Here is a 27,830-nt window from a genome sequence, read left to right on the forward strand (position 1 = left end):
CTTGACCTGCATTTGCCTTATCCTCCTGTACTTCGCTTTATTGGACTTAACCCTTGCTGTGCTGTATGATTTTGAATAAAGCCTGATTTAAGGGTATCTGGAGTTGGTTGTGGTTTGTGTGCCCAGGCGCATTACACTAGCCTTGCACAAATCAACTTGGATTTCATATAAATGTTAATAATTGATGAAAATCAATCGAAATGTACTACTACCAATTTTTTAATATATCTCCAATTACTGTTCGCTTTAGTTTTGCCATATATATAATATGGTTATGAATATCCAAATACTATTAAAATGTAAATTAAACTATATCCATCAAAGTGATGAAATATGTATGTTGGATATGTATTCTGTATGTTTTTCTGTTTATTATTTGTTATGCAGTCGTTCAGATGTCTGCATCATAAAATTATCTTAAAGTCTAACCTGGTTTTTAGAATCACACATGTAATTAGAACCTGTAAGCTAATTGTTTTTATAATTGCAGCATTCTAATGAACACAAAAAAATGGTAAATGTTGAAAGGCAAGGTAACTAGTTCAAGAAGGATTAAACGCCTAAATACATTAATCCTCAAACATCTTTAGGGTAGAATTAAATGCGCAAAAATCAATATGACTGTTGTAGCTCTGATAAGTAGTTAGTCCCAATTACTTGAAATGCCAGTTTATATTATAAAGCAGTCATTATAAATGTTTGTATTTGTGCACGGTGGATAGAGCCATTACAAGTACAAAGAGTTTGACAGGTTATATAAGTTACAAAGAAAACACCAATGTGTATGTCTGTTTTATGCAGTTCTTCACTTACTATATGTGTGCATATAAGAGGTGAAACTACATCCTGGGGCACTAAGGCAAGTTTAATATACTGTACCCTGGATTTCCAGTTCCCATCTTCATTAATTCAGCGGAGTATCATTATACACCATATAGACTAAACATACATTACATTTTTACTTTACCTTTTTATGGTGAAATGTTTGACTTTTTTAGTAATGCATACATTTTTTTGAGACAAACTAGGCTTTTTTTGGCAATATTGTTTTTAAAAATTATATTATTTTTATGCAAACTGTAGACATTTTTTTTTCCCTTGACTTGTCAAGTTTAAATGACACTTAAACTACAATTCTAGTTTAAAGCACAGCAGTGTTTTCCAAATAAAATCTAAAATATTAAAAATTTTCTTAAATTTTGCACATTTGTCATGTAGCACTGAAATAAATGTTAAAAACAAAACTAATGTAAATATGCCAAAAAAATCATTAAAATTAGTGGGAGGAATGTGTTGGCTTGTTGTTAGTGGTAACTTACTGTAAGAAGAGGGTTCCACATTGAAGTACACATGCATAATCTTTTGTACTGTGCCCATTTAAACCCTATCTCATTTACAATGGTGAGGCTTACATTAAGTCTCAGGTTATTTGAATATACTGTACCATAAATGTCAATTCAATTTTTTTACTACAATAAGAACCAGTTGGAAACAAATAAACATAGCATACGCTAGGTAACCTAGTTTGTGCTGTATTTTTGTTGGTGTGAGAGACTTACATGTTGCACCTTTACTTATTAGACATATTTATAGGATACCTGTTTTTAGAATGTTCCATTTTCAATTTGCGTTTCCATAAAACATAAAAAGTATTGGATGTTATTCAAGGTCTTTTAGACAAATAAGCAGAATATTATTTTTTTTAATTTTTATTGGCTTTTACTCTGGAATGTGGTAAAAAGGTTAATAATGGAACAAACGGCCTCACTTTATTAGGCTTTGCAGCCACTTTCAAACGTCTGAACGAGTATTTGCAACAGTCTTAAAAAGCTTCATATGGTTATCATCTGTTATCGCTTTCAAACACCTAGCAGTTGTCAGTAGGTGCCCAGAAGTAGTAAATATTCTATATAGTCCATTTTTTCCAATGTTTGTATTCTTAATTGTTGAGCATTGCTCATTCTTGGATCCTTCATGACTCCTTATTTTACCCTGCAGTTTCACTTTTGTCTTCTACTGGTATTTAAACCTAAATTTATGGTTTCAGTTTAACTATAATCTCTGCCAATCTCTTCACAAGTTTGCATTCCAAATGGCACATTTATGACTGTGACAACTTGGAGCAATGCCACATTTAATAACCGGATGCAACAGATTATTATTATGTCTTGTGAAACACGATCTTGACAAATATGATTTTCCACTAAATACATCATGCGCATGCTTTATATGGTTTGCTTCAGTGTATTTATCAGAGAAGGCTGTCTTTTTCCATAATCTTTTAATGCTGTGAAAATGACACTACTGACAATGTTCCAGACAATTTATAGCAAGTTGTAGAGATTAAAATTTAAGAAACTGTTAGCAGCTGTTTCTTTCATTCGAATATTGAAATATGGGAGATTTACATGTAAGCGGTACAGCCATTAAATATTTAATGCAAAGTGTTGGTGAGGCTTTTTGTACATCAAAAGTTAAGAGGCTCTTTATAGAGCAGTTACAAAGTACATGGCATGAGTATCATATGCTTGGTATTTATTTCTCATTTCTGTCAATTGATTTAAATTCAGTTTACATTCCAATAAGCCTGAATATTTTATATGGTTTACAGATTTTGTATAGTTGTTTTTTCCAACAGTTTTGAGATTATATATTTATTAGACTATTTACTAACACATCTTTACACTATATAAAAACTTTGAAAGTACCTTTGACTGACATAGCTTTTGCCGAGTTCTGAGAATGTCCCAACTCTCCTTTTATTTAGCTAAACCTTATAGGAAGATGCCCTTTGTTGTTGGCTAGTCACCCCTCCACCACATTACAGTGCTTGAACTCCCTGGTTGATGAGGGTAGTGGGCATGAGGGTAGTGGGATGGGCATACTCCTACTCCCTATACCTTAAACTTATAGATTTATAGGGGTGCTTTGGACTCTGTACTCTGTGGGAAAATTGATTTAACCTAATGTTGTATTCACCTTCTCTATTCAAGGTTTATGTAGATCCTAAATTTTTTCATACCTAATATCTGGCATAATTGTACAATGTATAAAAAAAATGGGCGAAGCCTTTTCCAGGTCCATAAATATCTGTTTTGCAATATCTGTTGTAATTTTTATTATTAAGGTGTGCTGTAAGAGCAAAAGAAATATACATTCAAAGTGAAATTGAGTTCTGATCTGTTTTCTTTGTAATTTTGTTTCATATGTGACAAGTATATTTTTAATATTCGTTTTTCTTTCCTCAAACATTAATAGAGAGTTTCTTTGCTCCCCCAGCGGCCTTCCCCTACCAGCAGTTCATAATTCTAGCTTGGTGAACTCCAGTGGAGCCTCTGGAAGTTCCAGTGAGTCAGAGACGAGTTCCGAATCAGATTCTGACAGCGAGAGCAGTTCTAGCGACAGCGAATGTAATGAAGAAAATCGTAATGTAACCCCAGAGGTAAAAACAACAGCGGGACAGTACATAGTTTTACATAGTTCCATGTCTCATGTATACTATATCTATATGAAATAATATTATCACATTTTACGATGAACATCTTGATCATAGCTTTTAGCACTCACTGTCATCCTTTTAGAATTGTTTCAGCTGACATGACCTTAGCATTATTGATCGATGTCTAGTGTAGTACTTACTATTTACTGTATATTGGTAACATACAAGTAGAGAAAATAATACTACACAGTTTAGTAACTAAATGTGGATTTACAGAGAACTACTTTGCAGCTATCATTGTGTTGTTAAAAAGGAAATATGATGAGTAAGTAACCTAGTAACATTTTCAAAGTTTTGTTTATAATCTAGAATACACAAGCAGCTCCAGAGAGTGAACACATAAGGCAATTTGGCACTTATATTAAATATTCACTGAAAATCTGGTACCTATACTGAAGGCAAATAATTTTTTTTGTGCACTGGACATATACAGCTCAAACCAGTCTTTCTCTGCACTGAAACCTTAAATTATAAATCATTCATTTTATTTTGTCTTTAATTTATATGTAAAAAAGAAACCACACACATAGTGCTGTTTTTTGTGGCTTACTGCATTGTGGAATATTTCCTTTAGCTCCTTTCCCATTCCTTGCCCCAGTTAATTTTTTTCTGGCACGCCTCTCCCCACCCATAGTTAGTACAGGATTAGGTCCACCTGTTGCCAAAAACACAGGCACGATACTGCCGGTGTCTTGAATAACGTGTCTCCTTTTTTACAATTTTTTTTTTTAACTTAATTTGTTCATTTTATTCCCTAGAAATGTAAAGGCAAAAGAATGATTGAATAATTACATTCATAAGCTCCCATATGAACATCTACCATTATGAGGTTGATGTGGGAATTTCCTTCTCTACCACTTGCTCGGCTACTGCCTCTCCAAATTTGCTGTCATTCCCAATGTATTCAAATGACACCAAAAGGCAGCAGCCTGTGCAGTAAATGGAAGAGAATGCTGGTGGAGCTTAATAAAATTGGATTTCAACACAGTGGCTGAAAATGCATGTGTAATTTTACTCACATCCCACTCTAATTACCCTCCACTTAAAAGCACTCCAAGGTGCTAATTGCTTAAATCTTTAGTATCCTATGAGAATTACTAAATAATAAAGCCAGACTTATTCTTTGCTTTAAATATAATATATTCTAGAATGATTTTCGAGCTAAATAAAAAGTCAGACAGTTTTGATTATGTTATACTTTTTTGCTTGTTTCACCCTAATCTTTGCATTTTTGTTTGCCGCCACTGTTCAGAAACAGTGCTAATTATGCTATTTATGGTACATAAATTCCACATTCCAAAACAGATCTAATTATCAGAGTATTTATTTTAACCTTATTGTTACATTTTTTTGAAATATATTTATGTATCCAATATTCTATAAAAGCAACAAACACTATTTGCCTAGTATTCAGGAGAGATTATATAAAACCCACATTATAAAAAATGTACCATTTATTGGGATTATTTAGCATTTTTGTTTTGTTAGATTTCTCTAGGGCAGAGATGTAAATTAAAACGAACACATCCAGCATGCTCACTAATTAGCTATTACTATAAATAGACTCTCATTTCTGTGAAAAGTATCAGTTTAATCTAAAATAAAGTATTTTATGGTACGCATTCCACTTGGAACACTGAAATATCATTTTGGTTTTATCTGCAGCCTGAACCACCTTCCACAAACAAATGGCAGCTGGATAAGTGGTTAAATAAAGTCAATCCGCACAATAAAACAATAATTAACAACCAAAATGATGTGCATTCGGAAAACAATTCTGAGGCTCAGAACAACCAACAGATTGAGGTAGACAGTAAGAGAGAACTTGACAATATTATCTCTCAGCCTGATTCCTTGCCCAAAGAAAGGGAGTTAATAAATCCTGTAAAAGAAAAAAGCAAAACAAGAGTGACCCAAAAACCACAGGAGGCAAAAAACCTAAAGCAGAAGTCACCAGCCCACAATGAACCTACACCACAAAGGACTGTCGCTAAGAAGCAGCCAAAAAGGGTTGAAAGAACCTCCAGTGGTGAAGACTACACATGGAACAAACCAAACCCCACCAGCAGCACTCCCAAAGATAAGGACGTACGAGAAAACCAAGAACCACCAAAAGCAAGGACAAAAACTACTGTTGTTAAAACAGCACCACGAAAGGAACAAAGGACTAGTACAGGAAGTAATTCAGAAAAAAAGAAAGCTAGAGGGGCAAATAAAATTGTTCCTAAATCTAGGGAATTTATTGAAACAGATTCTGCATCGGATTCCAACACTGACCAAGATGAAGTCATGCAGGTTAAGGTATCAACGACTGGGCCTATTAATCCAGTCAAGCCAAAGGACTGCAGTAGCAGCAACATCTTAAGTGTGAGCAGCTTAACAAGCAATAGCAGCGGTATATCACTAGACCAGACACATAATGATCTGGAGGAGCCATTTTCACCACTGCCTGTTGTTCAAAGTGAACTACTTTCACCTTTAAGAGAGTTTGAAGAGCTTAAATCATTATGGGTGAAAATTGATCTCAGTCTTTTATCTAGAATACCAGGCCAAGACACTTCATTTGAGAATGAAGCTTTAAAGAATGAAGCAAGAGATACAGGTTTCAAACATAAGCCTCAAACACCAGCTACAGCACCCGAAAAAAATGCTACAAAATCAAGACGGAAGCACAAGGTAGGTTTATGTTAGAAAAATGTGCTGATAAAGTGTTTTAAAAGTTTAGACCATCTTTGTATGACATTTTTTCTAACTTTTATTACTACTATCAGAAAGCAAATGAAAATGTATTATATATAAAAAGTATTCATTTATACAGTTCCTAATTATTTTTACATGTATGGAAGGAAACATCATAGCCTCATTTAGGACTTATGACTCTTCAATACTGCTTTACTTATATAACTACTTGTGCTGTGTAGAAGGGAGGCCAAACATCTATTAATATAAATTACCTATCAATGTATATTTTTGTAAGTTCTTCATTTGATGCATGAGTCAACTGGTTTCTTTTGTGTTAGTCTAATTTAGTAGTCAAATAGGCAAACAGAAACCACTTAGAAAGCCCTGCGACCCAACAAGATTAAGCCATTTATTGGGTAGTTTGGCAATTGGTGATCCGTGCCTTACACACACCCAAACCCTGAAATATCAAAGAAATATTGTAGACTCATCATCTAGGGTAGCTCATTCTTGGTAAACAAACTTTTTGCTATTATCTTTTATTATATAGCAGTAAGGTGGTAGAGGTAATGGGAAGTTTTGTAGTTGGCTTAGGTCCAGTTTAAATAGGATTGTGTTCAAGGAACAACACAGTGTGATTGAAGTTAGAGATTAAGAATATATAATATGATACTGTACAATACATGTCATGACTAACATGCCAGCACATACAGACATATTTTAAAGGGAACCTTTTTGCCAAATATGTAAATATTCGTTGGTGTGCACATTGAATTTAGTATTACAAATGACACACTGTAGTTTATTAAAAAAAAAATCCAAAAGCAGTTTGGACCCTAGTATTGTGTATTTCGTATTTCTAATGTAAAGGGTAGGGCAGACAGTCCAGAAAGCTTTTGCCCTAGGACAATGAAACAGATTGTGAAGGTGCTCAGTGGATCAGATATTTAAGTGGTAGTCATGCTATATTTCTATTCTAGGCCACAGTACAGTCAATCACTTTCCAGTCTTTATTTTCTATCTATGGCAACATTAAACTTATAAGTAATCAGCCATGATCAAAGTAGTAAAAAATGTCTAAAGTTTGCTTTTTCATTATAAAAGGTTGTGGGTCAGGAAACCTCCAAGTTTTTTCAGGATGTGATAGCATATGCTCTAGCCAGAGGGATATGAAAGGACGGTAAATAGAGAGCTTAGTGTAATTGAAGCCCAACGTGTTGGAAATAAAGAACTTTGAAGAAATCACCTATAGTGATAGTTTTAAAGTGACCTTACCTTTTTGTAATAGAAAGGTAAAAAAAAGGTTGGTGCATTTTTACTTTTTCATGTAGGGATCATATTTATCCCCTGAGTATATAGCTGGTAGGTGTATCACTGAGAGGATTTGCAAAAAGTAAATCTTCTCAGTGATACAACTACAGTTTCCCACAAGGAAAGTTTTGTAATAATGAATTTGAACACTTTAGTTAATTAGTTATTATACTTTATCATTTCACGTTGGTTTTTGTGCAATAGTTATTTGATACATTTTGTGTGGTGGTCATCAGTTTTAGTCACTGTTAGAATTATTTGTATAACAAATTTATTTTCATGGAATCATAAATGTTTCACGATTTAAATTTGAGTTCATTGCTATTTATGCAGTTTTTTATAGCTTTCTAGTATAGCAATTATATATCCTTTTAGTATTTTTGCTGTGTTGAAACAGTGCAAAACAATTTATTATTGTTATTTTAATTGTTGACCTTTGACATCGTTTTAAGTGCTGAAATAAGTGCCATATGTTAAATTAAATTTAATATATATTACATTTTTGTGGGACAGTGTAGATTGTTTGATACATCCCTTGCTTTACCATTGTATCTAACTGTGAATATAATTTATCAACTTTCCTGAAATTAGTTGCTTTTTGCAGTAATGAATAATGAAAATGACTGATAATTTAGTCTACCTTGCGCCCACATTTACCCACAGATCGTCTGGAATGATAGAATATTTGCCTTTAACGATATCTTTACAGGAAAAATGTATTGTTGCTTTGATATGCGTGTGACCTAAATGAGGAAGTGTCCTATGGTCAAGATGGTCAAACTGATTTACAGAATATTAGGCAAACCCAATGCTTTTAGAAAAAATGTTATCCTGAGATAACAAGTGACACAATGTTAATCATCAGGGAATGAAAATCATCCACATTCCATTGAGAGAGTGGAGTTAAACTAAAAAAGGCCTGTTTTTAGAGTAGTTTAGTAGTAATACCATAAAGCTGACCTGGTAGAGATCAATATGACGCAATGGGCCTGATTTCTGAAAGCCCTCCAGGGCTGGAGAGAATACACTTTCATCAGAGAAGCTGGGTGATCTTGCAAGCCTGGAAATAACTTTTTAAAAGTCATTAGCTATTTGCTAGCAAATGTTTTTAATCCTGAACCAGATCCATCCCAGGTTTGCTGGATCATTTAGTTTCACTGATGAAAGTGTATTCTCTCCAGCCTTGGAGGGCTTTCATAAATTGGCCCAATACGTTCAATGACAACATTGTGGTGTAATGTAATGTAATTCATTTGATTAGTTATCAAAGTGATCAAAACTAATGTGAATGAAAAAAGATCCTGCACAATATAACCTGTACACACAGCCAAGGAAAGGCTGACTGTACCTCTAGGTCTGAAATGTTAGTGTTGTGAGTATTACAGTGTCCCTGAGCAGTATATGGATGTTATGTGTTTCATTACATGGCTCATAAGGAGCAGGCCTGACCTACATACACCAAAAGAAGGTCAAATCTGTTGGAGACTCATTAAATCCCATTAGTTGAATGGAATATGTTCTTTAGCTACTTTATTGTAACACACTGAGAAGAAGATTTCTGAATCCCAAGACTGAAGAAAAGCAAATTATTTTCCTTTTATATTGGCAGGGTTCAAGTAGGTATTAGATTTACGTAGGTATAACACTAATGTAGGTATAACACTAAGATGTACTTGTCTAAAAAGAAAGACATTACTGTTTAAATACTTACCTTGCTATGCCTAGCCTATATAGGCTACATTATATGGATTAATTCCATTGCATAAGTATAATTTTTTTCTAGGATAGGATAAAAAAACCTGCCTATAAATTGTTACTGTCTTTGTCACATAACTTTGTTCCTTGATTCTCCTTTATTTCCTGTTATGCAGAAACAAAAGGAAGGGATAGGAAATATCTAAGTTAGGGGAAAAGCCCTTTTTGAAAATTGACACCAGAACAGAGGCATGTATTGAAACATTTCTGGTGATTACTGTCCAGTCGCTTTTGGTGGGAACACAAACGACAATAAGCATATTTAAATATACTGAGCTTTTTTTGTTTGGTATTCTTTTTTTTAATGGCGTTAGTTTTAATATACAGATCTTGGCATAGAATTTTTTAATGCAAAGTGTGCACTTTGGGCATGATTTATTAAAGCTCTCCAAGGCTGGAGAGGATACACTTTCATCAGTGAAGCTAGGTGATTCAGCAAACCTGGAATAGATCTGGTCGGGGATTCAAAACATTTGCTAGCAAATGACTTTGAAGAAATCCATTCCAGGTTTGCTTGATCACACCGCTTTACTGATGAAAGTGTATCCTCTCGAGCCTTGCAGAGATTTAATAAATCAGGCCCATGGTCTTATTTTCTATTTTATTTCTATATATATACATTTTTTTGATTGCTATTATTTTTAATACTTAGAGTTAGATATTGTGGTCTTTCTAAACAGGTGAGTTGTAAGACGTCTGTATCAGAACTGTCAGCTACTGTCAGAACTGTTACGGCCAGTACAAAACCCAGATGATGATGTCATACATCACCCAATGCATTCCATAATGTACATGAAAATAACTGCAATGGATTGTTACAATCATTATGTGCTGGCAGAAAAGTGAGGAGACAAAAATACTAAAATATTAAGTTTGAGTTGCAATGGCTTATTAAATATTACTGGTTGGATAGCTGCAGAAAACATGGCTGGCATATTCAATATGTGCTTATTCATCTCCCTTCATATACAGTAGGTAATATTATTAATAAGATTCTTATTTGCATGATTATGGTAATAAAATAGGCAACCATTTAACTTATCAAATCTTGTATTTGCCTAAGGCTTGTTATCTTTAAATACTATCTCAATATATGATAGTATAACTGTGGGAATAGGCATTAACAGGCCTGTGATTCAAAGCAAACAGATGGTAGCGCCTTTTAATATGTTACTGTTAGTTGTCTAAACTGTTTTTAAAACCATTACTACAATGTCCTGCGTTGTTGTATTAGATAGGATTGTGATTAAATGATTAGACCAATTTTTTTGGCAGTACAACTATACACTAGCAGTGTTAAAATTGTCATTTTGTAACTTTTATGGCTTCCTTAATGTTTAGCTTCTTAGGCCTTGTACAGGCTTTCCAAAAATCCAGGTCTGAATGAGTTTTATTATATATCCATGTAACAGACACAAAACAACTGTTCGAGTTAAAGTCATTGCATTTAATAAACTGTCTTACCAATCTCATTTAAAGCAATCTGAAAGCAGTGACATCCAGAGTGACAGCAAGAAACAACGTCTGGATGACTCTATCATCCCCTGTCTGCTCCCTCCATGTATTTCTCCAATCCCTAATAGGACAGCTAGCACTAAAGAGTGAGTATTTTCCGTAATTATATGTGTTTTGACAGAGAGGTTATTTGCATGTTATGTAGAAGTCTTTGCCTGGGGCATTGTTTATACTTTTGTTAATATAGAGTTATAATATATGTTGTGTTTGTGTTTTACCTTTTTTAATAAAGGTAAAACAAGCAAGTTTTATGTGTTACTTGGTTATGTTTTATAGGTTGAATACAGATAGATGATGGAGATAGATGATTTTGATATAAAGAGACAATAATGTACCTAACATTTGATGTATTACATGATAAAATTGATTTCAAGTCTTATAGCAGAGGTTTTGAAAGATTGAAATAAATAAAAAACAATGAGTTCTATAGCAATCAGTTATATTTTACATGCATTAGGAAATAAAACAGTTGGAAACAAAGTCAGAATTCGGATGGTAGGTACTGGTTACACATTGCATTATTGGTATGGACAACACTGTCATCCAGTTTTATTTCTATAGTTGTTTATGCATAAGGCCTTTTTCTGTGGTTGAACCCAGAAATGAAATAATATACAGTGATGGGTATGTTCACACAGACTGGATATCTGTAGAACCTTTCTGCTCGAGGCTCATGTGAACGGTGAAAATTCTTTGAAATACCTACTGCTAAATCTAAATCCACCCTATATGTAGGAATACTTATTAATAGACAAGAGAAATAGGAGTTTTCTGTTTGTGCAACATACCTTAAAACCCCTCAGTTCTCTTGCTGAATTGGTGACTAGAAGAAGCAAACAAACAAAATAAGGAGAAATTAATCATAGTCTATAAATTCCAGGGGGGTGCTGCCTCCTTACCCCTCCAGAGTAGACACCTGTCCACAAAGCCTATGAAAATAAATATATCTTTGCATTGTTTTTTTTTTTGGCCTTGTGATACGCCCATTATTTGAAAAGGATATCTAAAACCAAATTATTTTTAGTTCGTTTTTGGAAGAGTAGTCAGATTAATATTGCTTTCTGTTTCCTCACTGAAGTGGTTCACCCTCTCTTCCAATGACCATTATCACTGGGTCAGAAAGTAATGGGAAATTAAAAAACAATGTACATTTTTTACCTAATCAAGGCAGGGATTAACCCTCATTTTTGGAAGATTTCCTCTTTCTGATGAGTCTGCAAGGCAGGAGTGAAATCTCTAAATACAAGGAATTGACCTCGCTCTACTCTAAAGCGGAAAAAAAAGTTTAGCTTTAGATATACTTTAAAGTAAACTTGTTATGAGTTGAATGATTTTGCAACTGGGTGCTGATGTCATCAATTGGAAATTGCATTTTTTGTAAGGTGATACAGGGAATAATTTGAATTACATAGCTATTAAATATCTGTTTCTAGTCTAGGTTCACAGGTCAGTACTTGTATTACATATACATACAGTATTACTATACATAAATAACATTCAGTTATTTCCAAATAACCTTATGCTCCAGATTAATCATGGCAGCTCTTTGCCATCCATACATAAATCCATTGAAGGAAAGGCTTCTTCTTCAGCTTTATTAACTGTTTGTCGTTGCATTTCAATTAGCAAAACATGTTGGCAAATTAAGTCATTAAACATGTTTAATTATTCCAATAAATTCATTCACAATTGGTTATTATTGCAATTAAAATTCCATTTTTAGAGCAGTTACAGCCCAAAGCCAGCTAACAATCAGCTCAACGATATGTTACAATTAATGTCGGCTAATGATGCTTTTCCTTTCCTGAAAGGGAGAGGAAAGGTTTGTCACTTTTATAAATTACCGTGAGTGTTTCAATCCAGTTGGAGGTAGTAAATGACAAGGACACATACAGTGCTGAAGAGTTTAAGAGATCCTCGGATAGCTTATTTCTCTTACCGGAACAGTTTTGGCTGCTATAGAATAAAATAGTATTACAGCAATATCAGTCAGACATAACTCTTCTTCAACATTACACATTAATCCATTTTAACCAAATCTGATAAATATTTCTGTTCCTGAATGGACAAAAGTTCATTTCAATCCATCCAACTTTTACTTAAAGGTGTGACATTGAAAACATTTTTTTTCTAAATTTTGAATAGATTTTATAAAGTTGATGATTAGACCCTCCGTCTGTGACTCTATTAACCACATTCCCCCCTCCATTTGTACTTGTGACCACCGTTACAAAAAAAGAAAGTGAGGGGAAATCCAGCAATGGTACATAAAATGTTGCCAATAGTATAATAAACAGATTAACATGTATTTGTTAAGGTTTACATATACTTAAAATGGAAATATTTATAATTGACTTCTAATATATCTGTTCAAGCTACACTGGCTGACTATAGTGGCCAACCAGAAGGACCTGCTGTGAGCACAACGTGTTGAAAAAAAGAGACAATAGCATTGCATATGAGGTGTAGAGAGAAACAAAGTATATCTTATATCTCTCTCTCTGTTAGAATATTCTTATTTATATTGTTTAAATATTGTAGTATGCAACAGAAAAAGTAAGGATCTCCCTCACCCAAAATGTCCGGGTGGGACAAAGCTAGAAACTTTAACAATGTGATCTTGTCCATGGTGTGCCAAAGAAGGACAACCTATGGCTAAAACAAACTTTGAATTTTAGGCGAAAATCCCACAAAAAGCACACATAAATCACAAAATTGCCAAATATTAGGAATTTTTACAAATGACAAAATGTATAATCTCCCCTGCAACCATGGCACTACTTTCTAAACAGAGCTCAAAGAATTTCGCAATGTAAACAATTTATTGTTTGGCACATGGAACTCCTGGCAGGGTCCTGCATTTAACTGCAGTAGTAGATTTGTTTTTGGATTTGTTAATGGATCCTGTAAAGGGACACCAAAGGACACATTATTTATTACAACACTGGAACTGATCATGTGATTAGAGTAAAATCTGACCTCAGAGTAAAATCCCTCATATATAGCAACTGTATCATCATTGGAATCTATAGAAGAGAAGTAGTTTGGCATTAACAACAAAGTTTCCAACCTTTTTTTTTTTTTATTATTATTATTACACAGTATTTATATAGCGCCATCAAATTACACAGTATTTATATAGCGCCATCAAATTACACAGTACTGTACAAAGTCCATGGTGGTGTCACTAACTGTCCCTCCAAGCAACTCACAATTAAATGTCCCTACCATAGTCATATATCATTAATGTAGTCTAAGGTCAGTTTTTAGGGGGAAGCCAATTAACCTCACTGCGCGTTTTTGGGATGTGGGAGGAAACTGGAGTACCCGGAGGACGCAGAGACAGGGAGAAAACTCCATGCAGATAATGTCCTGGCTGGGAATCAAACCTGGGACCTAGCGCTGCAAAGGCCAGAATGCTAACCCCTGAGCCACCGTGCTGCCCTGTATATAAATTGAGGATCTAGTGTTACTATAATATAGTTACCAGTGTTTAGTTAAACATATGCAATTGTATTTGATTGTAATAGACAATAGTATTACAAAGTAAGAAGAAAGCAAAAACTGGGAATATCATCAGGTGAAGAACACAAACAAGTCATTTTAACAGTGAGGTCCCTCTGGAGAGTCTCTGTCTTTCCTGTGCTTGCCTTTGGGTAACTGCATGACAGAGTGGCAGGTGATCTTGCCCTTCTAAATCTCAACACCTGCCACAGGCACTCTTACAGGCATGGACACAATAAAAGAGAATTTGTTAAAGACTGACATTCTGTTTGTAACATGGTGTCAAGCTAGATTCTACTGGGTATTGTAAAGAATAGAGGAAAAAAAAATCTAGTGCAGCAAGTAAATATTTTTTTCACATTTCTATAGCATTCGTTGCTGTGGTGTGCCTTCTTAGTTAACAAAGTAGTACTAGCTTTTCAAAATGAGGGATGACATGATTTAAAAGGAACCTTGAGGATAGCAATATGGGAGCTGTCACCGCTGACATTTTTAAAACATTTACAATCCTGATCTTGGCTTCACTACTTTATGAGTAGCTGACCCAAAACAAGCTAAACCAATGGCTTATAAACTATCTAGCCAGCATGCTTCTTCCAGGAACCTAATTATTACTTAATTTTTTTGCAGGTATGCAATGAGACTGAAGAATTTTACAGGCTCTTCTGCCAGTGAAGGAGAGAAAAAACTGGCTGTATTATGGTAAGTCCACAGAGACAGTGTCAAAGCAGCTAAAATCCACTCGAAGAATTTAAAACTACAGAAATGCATAAGAAGCTTACATAAGATCATTATTCTTGTTTTCCATTAAACTATTAAAGGATAACTAATGGCTTCTTTAAGCAGCTGACTAAACATTTATTCTTCCGATTCATATTGTTATCAAGATGGCATTTTAATGTCTTTTCCGTTTTGATTTCATTTGCTCAAGTGTTACACTTTTTTCCTTTATGAGTACATTTTCTTTAAGAAGCTGATTTTTGCACACTTTATAGATTTTTTAAAACGCAGAATTTAACATAATCCTTTCCTAATTACTACAGCTACCGATGCCTATCTCTGCTCTACTTGAGAATGTTCAAATTAAAGAAGGACCACGCTATGAAATATTCCAGATCGTTAATGGAGTATTTTAAGGTAAGCATTTTTTTTTGAGAAACAAGTAACTGGTGGCTCTTTATTTAATTAATATTGGGGAACATTTAAAACTTAACTAAACATTGTTTTTATTTTGTCTGATAGGATGGAGAAAGGTTTGATTCTGTGTCAGGTCTTTATCTGTCGTCTTGATGTAAAGATTTTGTCTGTCATTTTGATGGGTGTCAGACACAAGAACAAGGGAGGGGGAATCTTCATCAGGACAACTTTTTCTAGTGAAGGGAAAGGCCAAAACTTATTTTTTTTTCCATTTTTGTTTTTTTTGAGGGGGGTCTCTATCATGAAGTTTTTACCCCATTATTAATATTTCCCATTAAGAGTTGTCAGAATTAGGGATTAGCGAGCAAGAATATTAAGTTCAATCTCGCAGCGAATCGGGCCTTCTGATTCACCGAGAGGTTGAGCTATCGCCGAACAGGAGGATTTACATTGATGCATCATCCAGCCCTGGAAATACCCAGGCACTAGAGGTTAATTAACCTCCAGTGCCCCAGGGATCGCAAACAGGGAGATTCCCAGGGATGGTCAGAATAGGCAAAAATAAATATTTGCATCAAAACCACAACCACCTAACCAAAATTTGGTTCTCAATGTTAACAGTAAAGTATAGAACTATGAATGTGTTTGAGGGCTGCAACATTCCTCCATCATCAGGAAAATAAATAAGAAAATAATTGCACTGTCAAAAAAAACTTTACAGATACTTGAAGTTCTAACTGCTTAGTAGGGATGAGCCAGAATGCCTCTGACATTCTCACGAAAATTTTCCCAAACATCTGATGGGTCCACGAAATTTCGGCGATTACACAAATTACACCGATTACACAAATTCCATTGAAGTCCAGGGTGCAGGTTCCCACGAACTCCAGATGAACTCTCAATGGAGTTTCTCCATTGGGAGTTCATCTGAGTTCAGTTCCCACCGGGCACCGGGCTGTACTTAACATTGATAAGTAGACACCAGTGACTGTAGGTACCGCGGTTACAGCTGATTAGAGGCACGTGAGTGCTTCCAATTAGCTGTGACTGCAGGCGAACTCTCAATAAAGTGTCTCCATTGAGAGTTCATCTGAGTTCAGTTCCCACGTTCACTAGGCTGATAAGTACAGCGCGAGGAGCATGGAAACTTGCAGTCACAGCTGAATGAAGGCATGCAAGTGCTTCCAATCATCTGTGACTCCAGATAAACTCTCAATGGAGTTCCTCTGAGTTCAGTTCCCACGGTCACCGGGCTGTACTTATTGATAAGTACAGCCCGGTGACTATGGGTACCTGCGGTCACAACTGATTGGAGGTACGCGAGTGCTTCCAATCAGCTGTGACTGTAGGCGAACTTCAGATGAACTCTCAATGGTTTCTCCGTTCTCGCTTACATTTTCTGTAAGTGAGAAAGGCCCTATTCGCCGCTAGATCTAAATTAAAAATTTCGCTCACTCATCCCTACTGCTTGGTATCACTATATACACAAACTAATTTATACCATTAAACAAATAACATTGATAAAACCTCAAGATCTACTGTCATTTGAATATTTTATGACTGCCATTTCATAAATAAGTTTTTCTATAATATTATACTTTAATAGGTAATGTAAAAAATTTGCAGACCTTTTCCTGTGTGATTTTTGGTAGGGAATTTCGTATGGAGATGAAGTTTGACTAAATATGTTTAAAAACTGATTGTCAGTATGTAGTCTCCTCTTGTAAAAACTCCACCTCATGTTGTTTGTATTTGCCATGGCAATGCTTGAAAAGCTAGGTTGTAGGAGAGTTTTGAAGGTGAAGAAGAGAATTGTCTAGCTTCTAAGAACATTAGGGCTAGTCACAACCAACTCTTCTAAACCTCTTCCAAATTATAGCATTTGGGCTAACTAAACAGGTTTTGTGATCATCCTATGACAATGGATGGATACCAATTTCCATCTGAAAACCATTATTGAATCTAAAATACAATATTACAAAAATATACACCATAACTGGTGATTTTAAGGGAAATAGGGAGGTGGTCAAAAACTTGAGTGCTTCATTCTAGTGTATCTATGTAAATTATTGCTTAGGAATGTAAATTAAGGCAGGACTCTAGTGCCTATTGCCAGACTGAAGGTTAAAAAAATTGCAAGCAGGAGAACTCTATAAATTACCATTAAAACGTTCGATAATAACTCATTTAAACAAATCTAGCTCAAAGCAGGATATTTAAAAATGTGTTTGGCCCAGCCATAAGGTGAAAATGAAAAGCAGCCAACGTATTTTATAATGGACATAAATGCTTTTTTGTTCCTTTATTTGCCACTGCAAATGTCTTCAATGTTTGCCAGAGTATATAAACTATTCACCTAAGTCCCTGCACAGGAAATAGCTTACAGTATTATCTACATTAGGGCAGTTTATTTGTAGCCTAAACTTTTAGAGCTTAGGCATTTGAAGAGCATGACTAGGGTAATCTGATCTCCAGCCTTATCCTTCATCTTGCACAACTGTACAGGCTCATCTTGCACTAGAGGCTGTAGCAAGTCAGATAACAAGAGAAAAGAACGAGTAAAAGAAGGCAAAAATTAAGCAAATTAAACTTCAGTTTCATTTTGAAAATCTGTTGCTTTTATTTTTTCTTTCAAAGTGATCTAACACTAAACCAAAAGCAGCATGCTAAAGGGCTGCATCCTATATGATATTGTACAAACCACCCCTTACACATAACCAAAACCACAATTCTACAGGTAGTGTAACATTGCTGATTAAGCTCAGCAGATATGATTGTTTCAGAGGGCACGTCCAACTGCTAAAGATAGGTTGTTGCCCACACATTTGCATCAGTCTGTATCTTCTATCACCTGCCAGGAGAACAGAAGTTTAGTATAACATTGAAGATATATTAGGAAGGAGACTGGAATACACTTTAAAAAAATGTTTATGCTCCTTTACGATGCCTAAACTACTAATACTTAATGTGCAATTTAGTTTAACTTATGGCTGTATTTTGGCTTTTGAACTGTGGTAGCCAAGATAAATGCACATGGACTAAGAGAAAACAAAAACCTATGAGCAAGGTGCAAACAAAAGTGCAAAGTCACATGGAAGGAAATCTAAAAACACATGTTTTTTCCTTGCTCATGGTTGGATGGGTGGAATCAGACAAGCTTCATCTCATTTACCAAGCAGAGTAGAGTATCTTTTGCAATTGGATACTTCACTGAGCCTATACAGTCTATATTGCTTAAGTAAATCCCAAATATAAGAACAGTCTCAGCTCCTTTAATAAATCACCCACAATTGTTGCTATGATGAGAAACAGCTTACAAGGTTATGACTCCTTCAATGTCTCTGTTAAATTATTTACCATATGACAAACACATAGATGTGGGCTCTGATTCTCTAAATTATGCCATTTATAGAAATTTTTTTTGTATAATATTTATAAATAAACAAGATTTATATAGTGCCAACATATTTCGCAGTGCTGTACATTAAATAGGGCTTGGAAATGACAGACGAATACAGAGAGCAACACAGGAGGAGAGGACCCTGCCCCAAAGAGTTTACAATCTAGAGGATTTTTACAGATTTTTCATGGTTCTGTGAAGTATGGAGACTATAATGTAGGTTTTCTAAATGACCCATAGCAATTGTACAGAATCGGCTTACATGAATCCACACTGAACTTGTTATTCAACATCTAAATGTCAGTAGGCTTGTAATGTTCTACTGCGTCTACAACATGCTGGCATTTCTAGGACATTTCAGGACAGTGGTGATCTCATGAATTGTTATTGCTGAACTCCTTTGGCAATCACCTTTATTAGGCTAAAAAACCACCACTGTGTGCCCTTCTGATGATGAATGCCTCCTTCACCGGTGATTAGCTCAGCCCACATGTCACCCTAATGTCAAGTAGCCCTAATGCTAACACTTTAATTTGACAATAGTTCTGTACTTGGAATGAACAGGCCTATGGTAACAATGGAAAGCTAATTTAGAGTCCGGAGGGTTGTTTAAAATGGCAGACAGGTTTACACTTAGTTTCTTTCATTCCACTATCCCTAAAAATCACTACAAACTGCCTATTTAGTTTTTGCATGCCCCTTCCTCTGCATGATAATATTTTAGCTTGCTGATAAGTTGTTTTGTAATCAAGCATTGCTATGTGAAATGCAGGATGGACCAGAAAGGGATTGCTACCTGAATAAATACATAGGCCTACATGAGTTTTATGGACATGTATAGACTAAAGCTATGTACACATGTCTATTGGTTCTCGCCCGATAATTGGCTCTAGGCCGATATCGGGCGAGAATCGGGAGTGTGAACAGCGTCCGTCGTCCATTGTCCAAACGACCGCCCTGGCGGATCCACGGACGATGGACGTCGAACGCAGCAGGGTGCCACTCCGACATTCTCCCCCTCCCCTCCCCATAGAACAGAACGGTGCTGTATGTACAACACTTCATGCATCGTGCAGTCTTTTGTCGTTACAAAGAATTGTGAGAGATCCTTTCCAAGGACAAAAATTGCAGGTGTGTATGAGGCTTAACCACTTGATCACATGGACAGCTGGTAGGTGGTTCACCTGCTATGTACCTTTGCTATGTAAACATGGCTAGCAATGAGTGTGTCAATAAGCTAGGGTTGGGTGTTTGTTGCGTAGGCTAGCCAGGGTTAAGTCAAGTGGGTACAGAGTGGCTGAACTAGCTACCAGCCACCTATGTTAACGAGCTTAAAGCAATGTTATCTTCTGGCAGCATATAATGTTGATTTGAGGTTCATGTGTTGTTTCTCTTTCTTTGCCTAGCCATTTTAAACTATGATATTCCTGTTTTGAAAACACTGTATTATACTGGTTGGTCTCCAGTGCACAAAGAAAATTGAACACAGTGGGCATTGCATTAAAAGTAATTTTGTAAGGTAAAGAGCCCTTCATGTTGCTATATATAGCGGGGCCCCAGACAATTGTAGGATTTACATTTTTATCATCCTAAATCAACACTTTACACTGATCCATAAATGCAAAAAAAAAGAAACAAATTGAAAATGTGATTTGTGATTAAGGTAAATTGCAGCTTATAGAACAGCATTTAATCCTTCTTTTTTGTGGCTGTATGTAGTTTGTATTCCTGTAATTGCACTATTACATAATTCTAAGATCAAGTGACAATGAAAATTAGCATTTATTGCTTAACCTTTCGTTTCATTTAATACAGAACTCGTCCAAATCTTCACAAGCGCCATCTCCATGGGGAGGCAATGGAAAGTAAGTGGATTTTTTTCCTTCTAAGTGGTCGTTCATAAAACTGAATTATTACTGAGTAAGATACAACATTGATGGTGGAGGAATGAAGGTCAGCTCTCGGGTTATAGACAAATATATCAGAGAGTCAAAGTCAACCACCCAAAATGTCTGAAAAGTTAATGCAGGGTTGCTTAAGAATTCTTGAACAATTTGGTCCTTAAACCAAATGATAGTCATAAAACCACTGTTAATTAGATAGCAAGTACTGTGTCATTTCAGAAAGTCAAAGTAAAGTTAACCTCCATAGCAGTGATTTTTCAGCGATTGGTCTTGTAATGAAAGACCAATGAATAATTCATTGATATACGGCTAGTGTTATGAAAAAAAACTAAACTTAAACTGTGGTTAAAATATGAAGATGCTTAATCAGCCAGTTATCAAACAAATCAATCCTTATTTTAATGATATACCTGCGCTTAAAAACTCTCTGTAAAATTAATAGAATGCAATTATGCTTTGCTAAGTAATAATGGAGAGAAGGGAGCTTAACTTTGGTGCAAAATAAATTGGAAAATGCCATAATATCCAGTGCCGAATAATTTATGGAGACTAAGGAATACATTTATTGTTGTTACAAAAATGTTTTCTTTATTCTATGAGTAGTGTTGCTGAAAACATGTTAAAAAGAAAATCCAGTAAGTACATTTAAAGCCCAATGAGTGAATTTTAAAGTAACTTTATAACTTAAAAAAATGCTAACAAGTATAAATTGCCTGCATCTGCACATACCTATAGTAGCTTTAATTGCTCCCTATATTCCTAAATGCCATTTTAATTTGGCGGAGCTCAATTTATGGATAGCATCAGTGGTTGCTTGCTCACTTATGCCTCCTTTATTCCTATTAGCGTATTACTTTGTTGGCTTGCCACACTGGACAAAATTAGGTTGTGGTGTAGGGAAGGGGGACTGGGTAAAATGTTGTTGGAGCAAATAAAGATGATGTAGGTATGTGGGCTGAATCTTATTAGCTGTAAGCAGGAGTGTTCAGCCTTAGTGTATATGACGTTATCACTTTGCAAGCCATTGCTACTGAAATTGATAGTTATACTGCATTTGCATATTGTTGCAAACTATTTAAATTTTAGGGGTCACTCTGGGAAAACTGTGGCGTTATGCTAAGCAGATAGCACACTATAAGTTACATATTCTATTCTTCATTAGGTAAAATAGCTAGGACTTCTGTCCAGTCTTATTATAAAAAGTTTCATCTGTTCTTTAACTGCTGAGACAGAGCTAGCAATAAAAATCTCTCTGCAATACACTGTGTCCCATTTTTTAGTCTTTGCCTATACCTTGACTCTTTATTTCCATAGTTTTTCTCCTACCTTATATTTATATATGTAGCTGACTTCGGAATTGGCTGCGTTAGTGTGTCCATGTGGACGAGCATGAAAATTATTTTTGCTGACTGTTGGATAAACTTTATATCAGTGTTTGGAAATGTGTTGTGCGCTCTTAATAATAAGTGTGAAAATGCCAGATTGGCAATTATAGTTTGTTTAATTTTCAATCTTTGAGTTACATACAGTTGTGTTCATAGGTTTATATACCCTAGCAGAATTTGTAAGATGTATACTATTCTTTTAAAAATTCCATACATGATAAAACTACAGCCCCTGAAGAAGCAACTATGTGAAATGTGTTGTGATAATAGTATTTGTTTGAAACTATGCATCAATATGAACTTATGTTAACACTTGCCTGTGGAATCAAGCATTGAATGACTATATACATTTTATTGTGTTCACAAATCTGCCTCTTCCTCTCCCAGTATACATGAGAAAGAATAAAATTGTTGAATATTTAGGTATTTCTATGAAGTACTTTACTTTCATGTTTGATACCCTTTAAACCCCTCCTCTGGACCAACTGGATCTGGATCTATCTGTCTTTCTGTGAATTGTACAGTTTTTATACAGTTCATAGCATATAAAACATCTGCATTGTTTTCTGATGGATTATACAGCCTAATATTGAGGCCACACAATATACACTAGAACCAAATGAGGGGTAAGCACAAATATGTTTGTTTTAGAAAGAAATTTAGGGGATTTAGATAAAATAATCACAAACTTGGATGCAAACACCAAGCATAAAGTTGTTCTGGTGGGTCTCAAGGTAAGGTTTGCAAAGCAAACTTGCTTCTTTTGTAGTAAATTGGAGCTTCTGTTTTCTTTAGCTGGAAAAAGTTCAGGGTTACTTTGCAATCTTCCATTATTTAGATGTTAACAGTTTAATTAAATATTGTCTAGACTGCACAACCTTAGAAAATAATTTATTGTTAGAGTTGACATACACTCTACATTTTAGGGTTAGGGAAGCTAAAGTATTATGGAGCACTGTTAGCAATAGGTGTATGATCTTGGGCAGTCTGTAAATGCTAGGGGTTTTCATAACGGCTTGGTGCAAAACTTTGCACAATTCACATAGGAGAGGGTTAAATGTAATAAAGATATTTAGATAAGGGAATACTCTGTAAAAGAGGCAACAGACATTTTTCTTATTCTTAGCTGGCAACCCTGGACTAAAACTACCAGTGCCAGACTCCAAAATGTATTTCTCTCTTTTACAAAAAAAAACTTTTTTTCTATGTTCGTATTCAATGTTTAAACAAACCTAAACACATAAAACTGCTTTATTTCAGGAATACTGAGACCCCTTCTCCAATGTCACTAAGCCCATCTCCAGCAGGATCCGCTGGGAACAGCAGTTTGGTCCCAGGCTCCTCTTCTACAGGCACTGTGTCTATTCCACAGCGTATTCACCACATGGCTGCCAGTCATGTAAATATCACCAACAATGTATTGCGTAGTTATGAACACTGGGACATGGCCGACAAGCTTGCAAGAGAAAATAAAGGTACGTCCAACACACCTTAGATACTGACTTACTGTGGTCAGCTCAGCCCATAAAACCTTTTTTATCTCCTTATTTAGATTTGTATATATTTTGACATTTGGATGAACTTATTTAGTATTATTATTATTATGATGTGTTGTTGTCTGATGTGTTGCAAATTGGTACATTTTGGAAGTTAGCTACTTGCAGAAAGTTTTAGGGTCAAAATAAAAAATAAAATCAATTGGATTTTATGTTTTTTCTTTATAGGCCTTGTAATTATGCCATTGATCCATCCAGGCTATGTTTCTTTTAGAGTAGAATATAAAATTTCCTCGAATTTCCAATGGATCAGCCCAGTGACCCAAACTGAATTGCAGATAAACTTTCAATGGAGAAACTCTATTGAGAGTTCGCCTGCATTCACAGCTGATTGGAGACAGTTGCGTGCCTCCTCCAATCAGGTGAGACTGCAAAGTACTGTACTTATCAGCCCGTTGACCGTGTGAACTGAACTGCAGATGAACTCCCAATGAAGAAACCCCATTGAGAGTTCATCTGCAGTTCCACTGTGATCCCCGGACACTAGAGGTTAATTAACCCCTAGTGCCCCGGGATCACAGTGGATTCTCCTGTTTGCAGTTCCCAGCACTAGGGGTTAATGGGGACAAATCTCCCCATGCAAAACCTCTAGTGCTCTCTGATTGGCTGAGGAAAACTTTCCATTTTGAAAGTGTATTTATTATCATTGTCAGCCGGTCATGCCTGTTGGACTGCCTATCTAGTCTGCTTTCAACAATGAACATACCACAACAGAACATTCTAGTATATAAATAAACTGTATTTATATATCACCAACATAATAGGCAGCACTGTACATTAGATAGGGCTGATAGATACAAACAGTGACACAGGAGGAAAAGAGGACCCTGCCCAGAAGAGCTTACAATCTAAGAGATATGATTTGATCACAGTGGGTGTTCAGCAGAGATTCTCAAGTCACTCTAACTGCCATATAGGTGTCTAAAGCAAACAAAAAAACTCACCCTTATATCTGTTTATGAAATAGTTATAGATATTCAATAATAGCAAAAAACATAAACTTGTATTTATGAACGTGCAGAGTACACAATTACATCACTTTATACAGAGAGAAAGTGTGTATACAGTCATTGTTGCAGGAACAATAATTCATACATGGGCTAGACTATAATTTTCCTACAACAGAATTATACACACTATTTACAAAAAAATACCACTTATCCAGTCTTGCCAATTCACAATACTTAATTCTAGCCCAGGTGCATTTTTCAATTTGTGGGCAAGATTTGTAAAGGCTCCAAACAAGACGGCAGAATGTCTCAACTGGCAATAATTACTAGAGAGGAGAGGATTACAGGTTTATCAATATTTTGCTCTGTATTCAACACTTTGGCACTTCTCTTATTAAAAGTAATAATTATATTTGTCTTCATTAATAACTATTTAGAAAAAAAACACAAACTTGCCTAATCTAAAATTACATCTTCTTAATGACATAATTACAGGCATTATGCAAGAATTGTTAAAATTCCAATGTAAACCTAGAAGCATTTCCACAGTAGGGTGTTTTGATGTTAAAATGAAATATTATGAATCTAGCAATTAGCACAGTGTGTTATAGTGCTAAATATCTGGCTTGAAAGTAATTAAAATATAACATTACAGTAAAAGAAAAGCACCTGGTGATTTTTTTTTATGTTAAAATCCTAAATTCAAAGAAGAAGGTGCACTAATTAAGAGATATAGTTGTCCATTTATAGAATAAAGTATTATTATTTTAATTGATGTTTAATACAGCCCAGATACTGCCAATACATTTTTTTAGCATTGCATGGTGCTGGGAAGAGTAGACAAAATGTAAAACGGAACTAGCCCTAAAAGAAAACTGCTAGGAGGTAGAGATTTTTGGCAGAATAAAAAGCATTGTGAGATGCATAAAATAGAGTTTGCTATGATGATGTAACTCCAGCATCAAAAACAAAGAAAAATTAGTAGCTATGGGAAGTGTGGACCTGTCAGATGGGGAGACAAGCAAACCCAGAAGTAAATCTGCCATAATATGCACACTTGCACATTTTTACTGCTGCCGCTCATCCGTGCTGTCCTTCCACCTTAAACCCTGATCACTTTTTAACAGCCGCAAGTCTGCATGGAGTGGTGTCTTCTTTTCTGGCTGGAAAACCCTATGGTCATTCAAAACAGAGACATTAGAAATTAAAGCAGGACTAAACCCAAGATAAAAAAAACAAAACCCTAAACCCTATTCCGCCGGACCCTTGAAGAGGTTTCTTCTTTTGGGTCCTGCGCCATCCCAGTTTTAGTTATCAGCCCAGTACAGAAGAAGCGCTGGATGCAGACATCCTTTTCCAAATTCTTCTTCCTGTGTCACCCGATCTTGCACTGTGCAGGTGCGATATCGGTTGACGTGGATTAGGAAACAAGATTGCGGATCATACTATGCAATGCGTGAGATTGGCAATTTTTTTCTTCCATTGATGAAAAGGCTCTTTATCTCGGGCATGCGCAGAAGGGGCAGCCAAGAGCCTCCCGGGATGCAGGATGTAAGTTAAGAAAAATTTTACTTTAAATAAAAGTGTTGTAAACACTTGGCAGGTGATTTACTGTACATCAAAAATATGGACGAATTTTAAACAAATGTGGGGTTTCTTTATGAATCTCAGTTGTTCTCCATACACATGAATTGAATGTGGCCACTCATATGAATGTTTTTAAACTAACAGTACCATAAATGAAAAATGTTTGCCTTCTGGCCAAGTTTTGTTTCGTGCAATGTTGTGTGTTATATACTGTCACCCAGATAGACTGTTTAATCTGTTTGGTGGCCATTGTATTGCCAGTTTTAGTATTGGTTCTCCTTTGCAGATTTGAACTCCTGGTACACAAAAACTGCTTTAAAAAGTATACAAAATTATTTGGCTGTTGGTTAAAGTGTTTTCTTGGATTTGTGTTTTATTGCTTAGATTGCCATAAGTAAAGGGTCAATTCTGTTGGTAATGTGTGTTTTTGTGATTACATGAGCTGGTTGTTAACATGGAGTTATTTAAACAGGTCAATATGCCATCATGTGCCCTGTATAAAAAATATTCAAATGCCATCAATTCTCTATCTGTAATCACATAATGAAAGTAAAAAACACTGGTTACATACTAAAACAAGTGAGGATAATAATGAAGAATGAATGCATTGTTTGTAGAGACCCATCTGTTATGCTATTCAGCACATTTATCATAAGCAGGCAGGAAACCACTCATCTGTCATACAGTAACCCCCCATCCTTTCTAAATTACACACTGAAAACATAGGAAAATTATCAAGACATATATAGTGCAATAACTCAATCTGAGTATTGCCAAACCTATGAATCCAATACAATCATACACTGACATAATGTAAGGTAGTGACTTCTATTTTTGTTTATTCTGTCAGGAAATGTGCACTTGCACAACTGTACATGTTTGTAGTTTTAATGCTGTCAAACTGTGCCAATACATGTTGAATAAAGACTGTCACATTACAAAAGATTCTAATATAATTCAGATTTACCTGCCCTTTGCCCATTTTGGATAAAGGAATAAGATAGCTCAATATTCCACCATTGCTTCTTCAGTTATATTTACCTTTGTTACATTTTCTCACTGCCCCATTAGTGTACTGGAGCCAGAGACAAGAAACAAAGCTCCAAGTCAGACTGGCTGGTTTAAGCCCATGCAGGTTTAGGGACTGCCATTCGAAAGTTACTTAGATTAGGGCTGCATAAACACGTGCAATAATTGTTGTTGGAAAGGATCTTTCACGATCCTTTCCAAAGACAAACCACTGCTAAATGCATGAACGAGTGCTGTATACACAGCATCGTTCTGCTCTATAGAGAGGGGAGGGGGAAAACGACGGAGTGGCACCTTGCTGCACGCTCTCTTCCTGCACTTCCATTAAGATCGTTTGTTGTCCATCATCTGTGGATCCCACAGGGCGGTCGTTTGGGCGATGGACGACGGGTGATGTACACACCCATGATTCTCACCTGATATTGGCCCTGAGATGAATATCGGACGAGAACCATTGCAAGTGTGTATGTAGCCAAAGAATTGGCTTGTTTACTTTAAATTAGATCAAATAGTTTGTTATCAACAATACCTAACAATGAAGTTTAGGAAGTTGGGTTTGGTTGGAATAGGGTTTAAAAGCAGTTGTGAAATTTTTAATTGTTGGGTGTTTGAAATC

General features: G+C 35.5%; 1 protein-coding gene across 1 annotated transcript in view; it reads left to right on the plus strand.

Moving 5' to 3' along the window:
- The window catches only part of AFF2 (ALF transcription elongation factor 2), a 313,572-nt gene that overhangs the window by 275,357 nt on the left and 10,385 nt on the right, over positions 1 to 27,830 (plus strand). The window contains exons 10-16 of the mRNA XM_072431518.1: positions 3,280 to 3,442; positions 5,165 to 6,175; positions 10,727 to 10,848; positions 14,897 to 14,968; positions 15,310 to 15,403; positions 20,619 to 20,668; positions 23,353 to 23,567. Coding sequence (XP_072287619.1) covers positions 3,280 to 3,442; positions 5,165 to 6,175; positions 10,727 to 10,848; positions 14,897 to 14,968; positions 15,310 to 15,403; positions 20,619 to 20,668; positions 23,353 to 23,567 — 1,727 coding nt within the window. The remainder of the gene's footprint in view (positions 1 to 3,279; positions 3,443 to 5,164; positions 6,176 to 10,726; positions 10,849 to 14,896; positions 14,969 to 15,309; positions 15,404 to 20,618; positions 20,669 to 23,352; positions 23,568 to 27,830) is intronic.

Source organism: Pyxicephalus adspersus, chromosome Z (assembly GCF_032062135.1).
Source record: "Pyxicephalus adspersus chromosome Z, UCB_Pads_2.0, whole genome shotgun sequence".
NCBI lineage: Eukaryota > Metazoa > Chordata > Amphibia > Anura > Pyxicephalidae > Pyxicephalus > Pyxicephalus adspersus.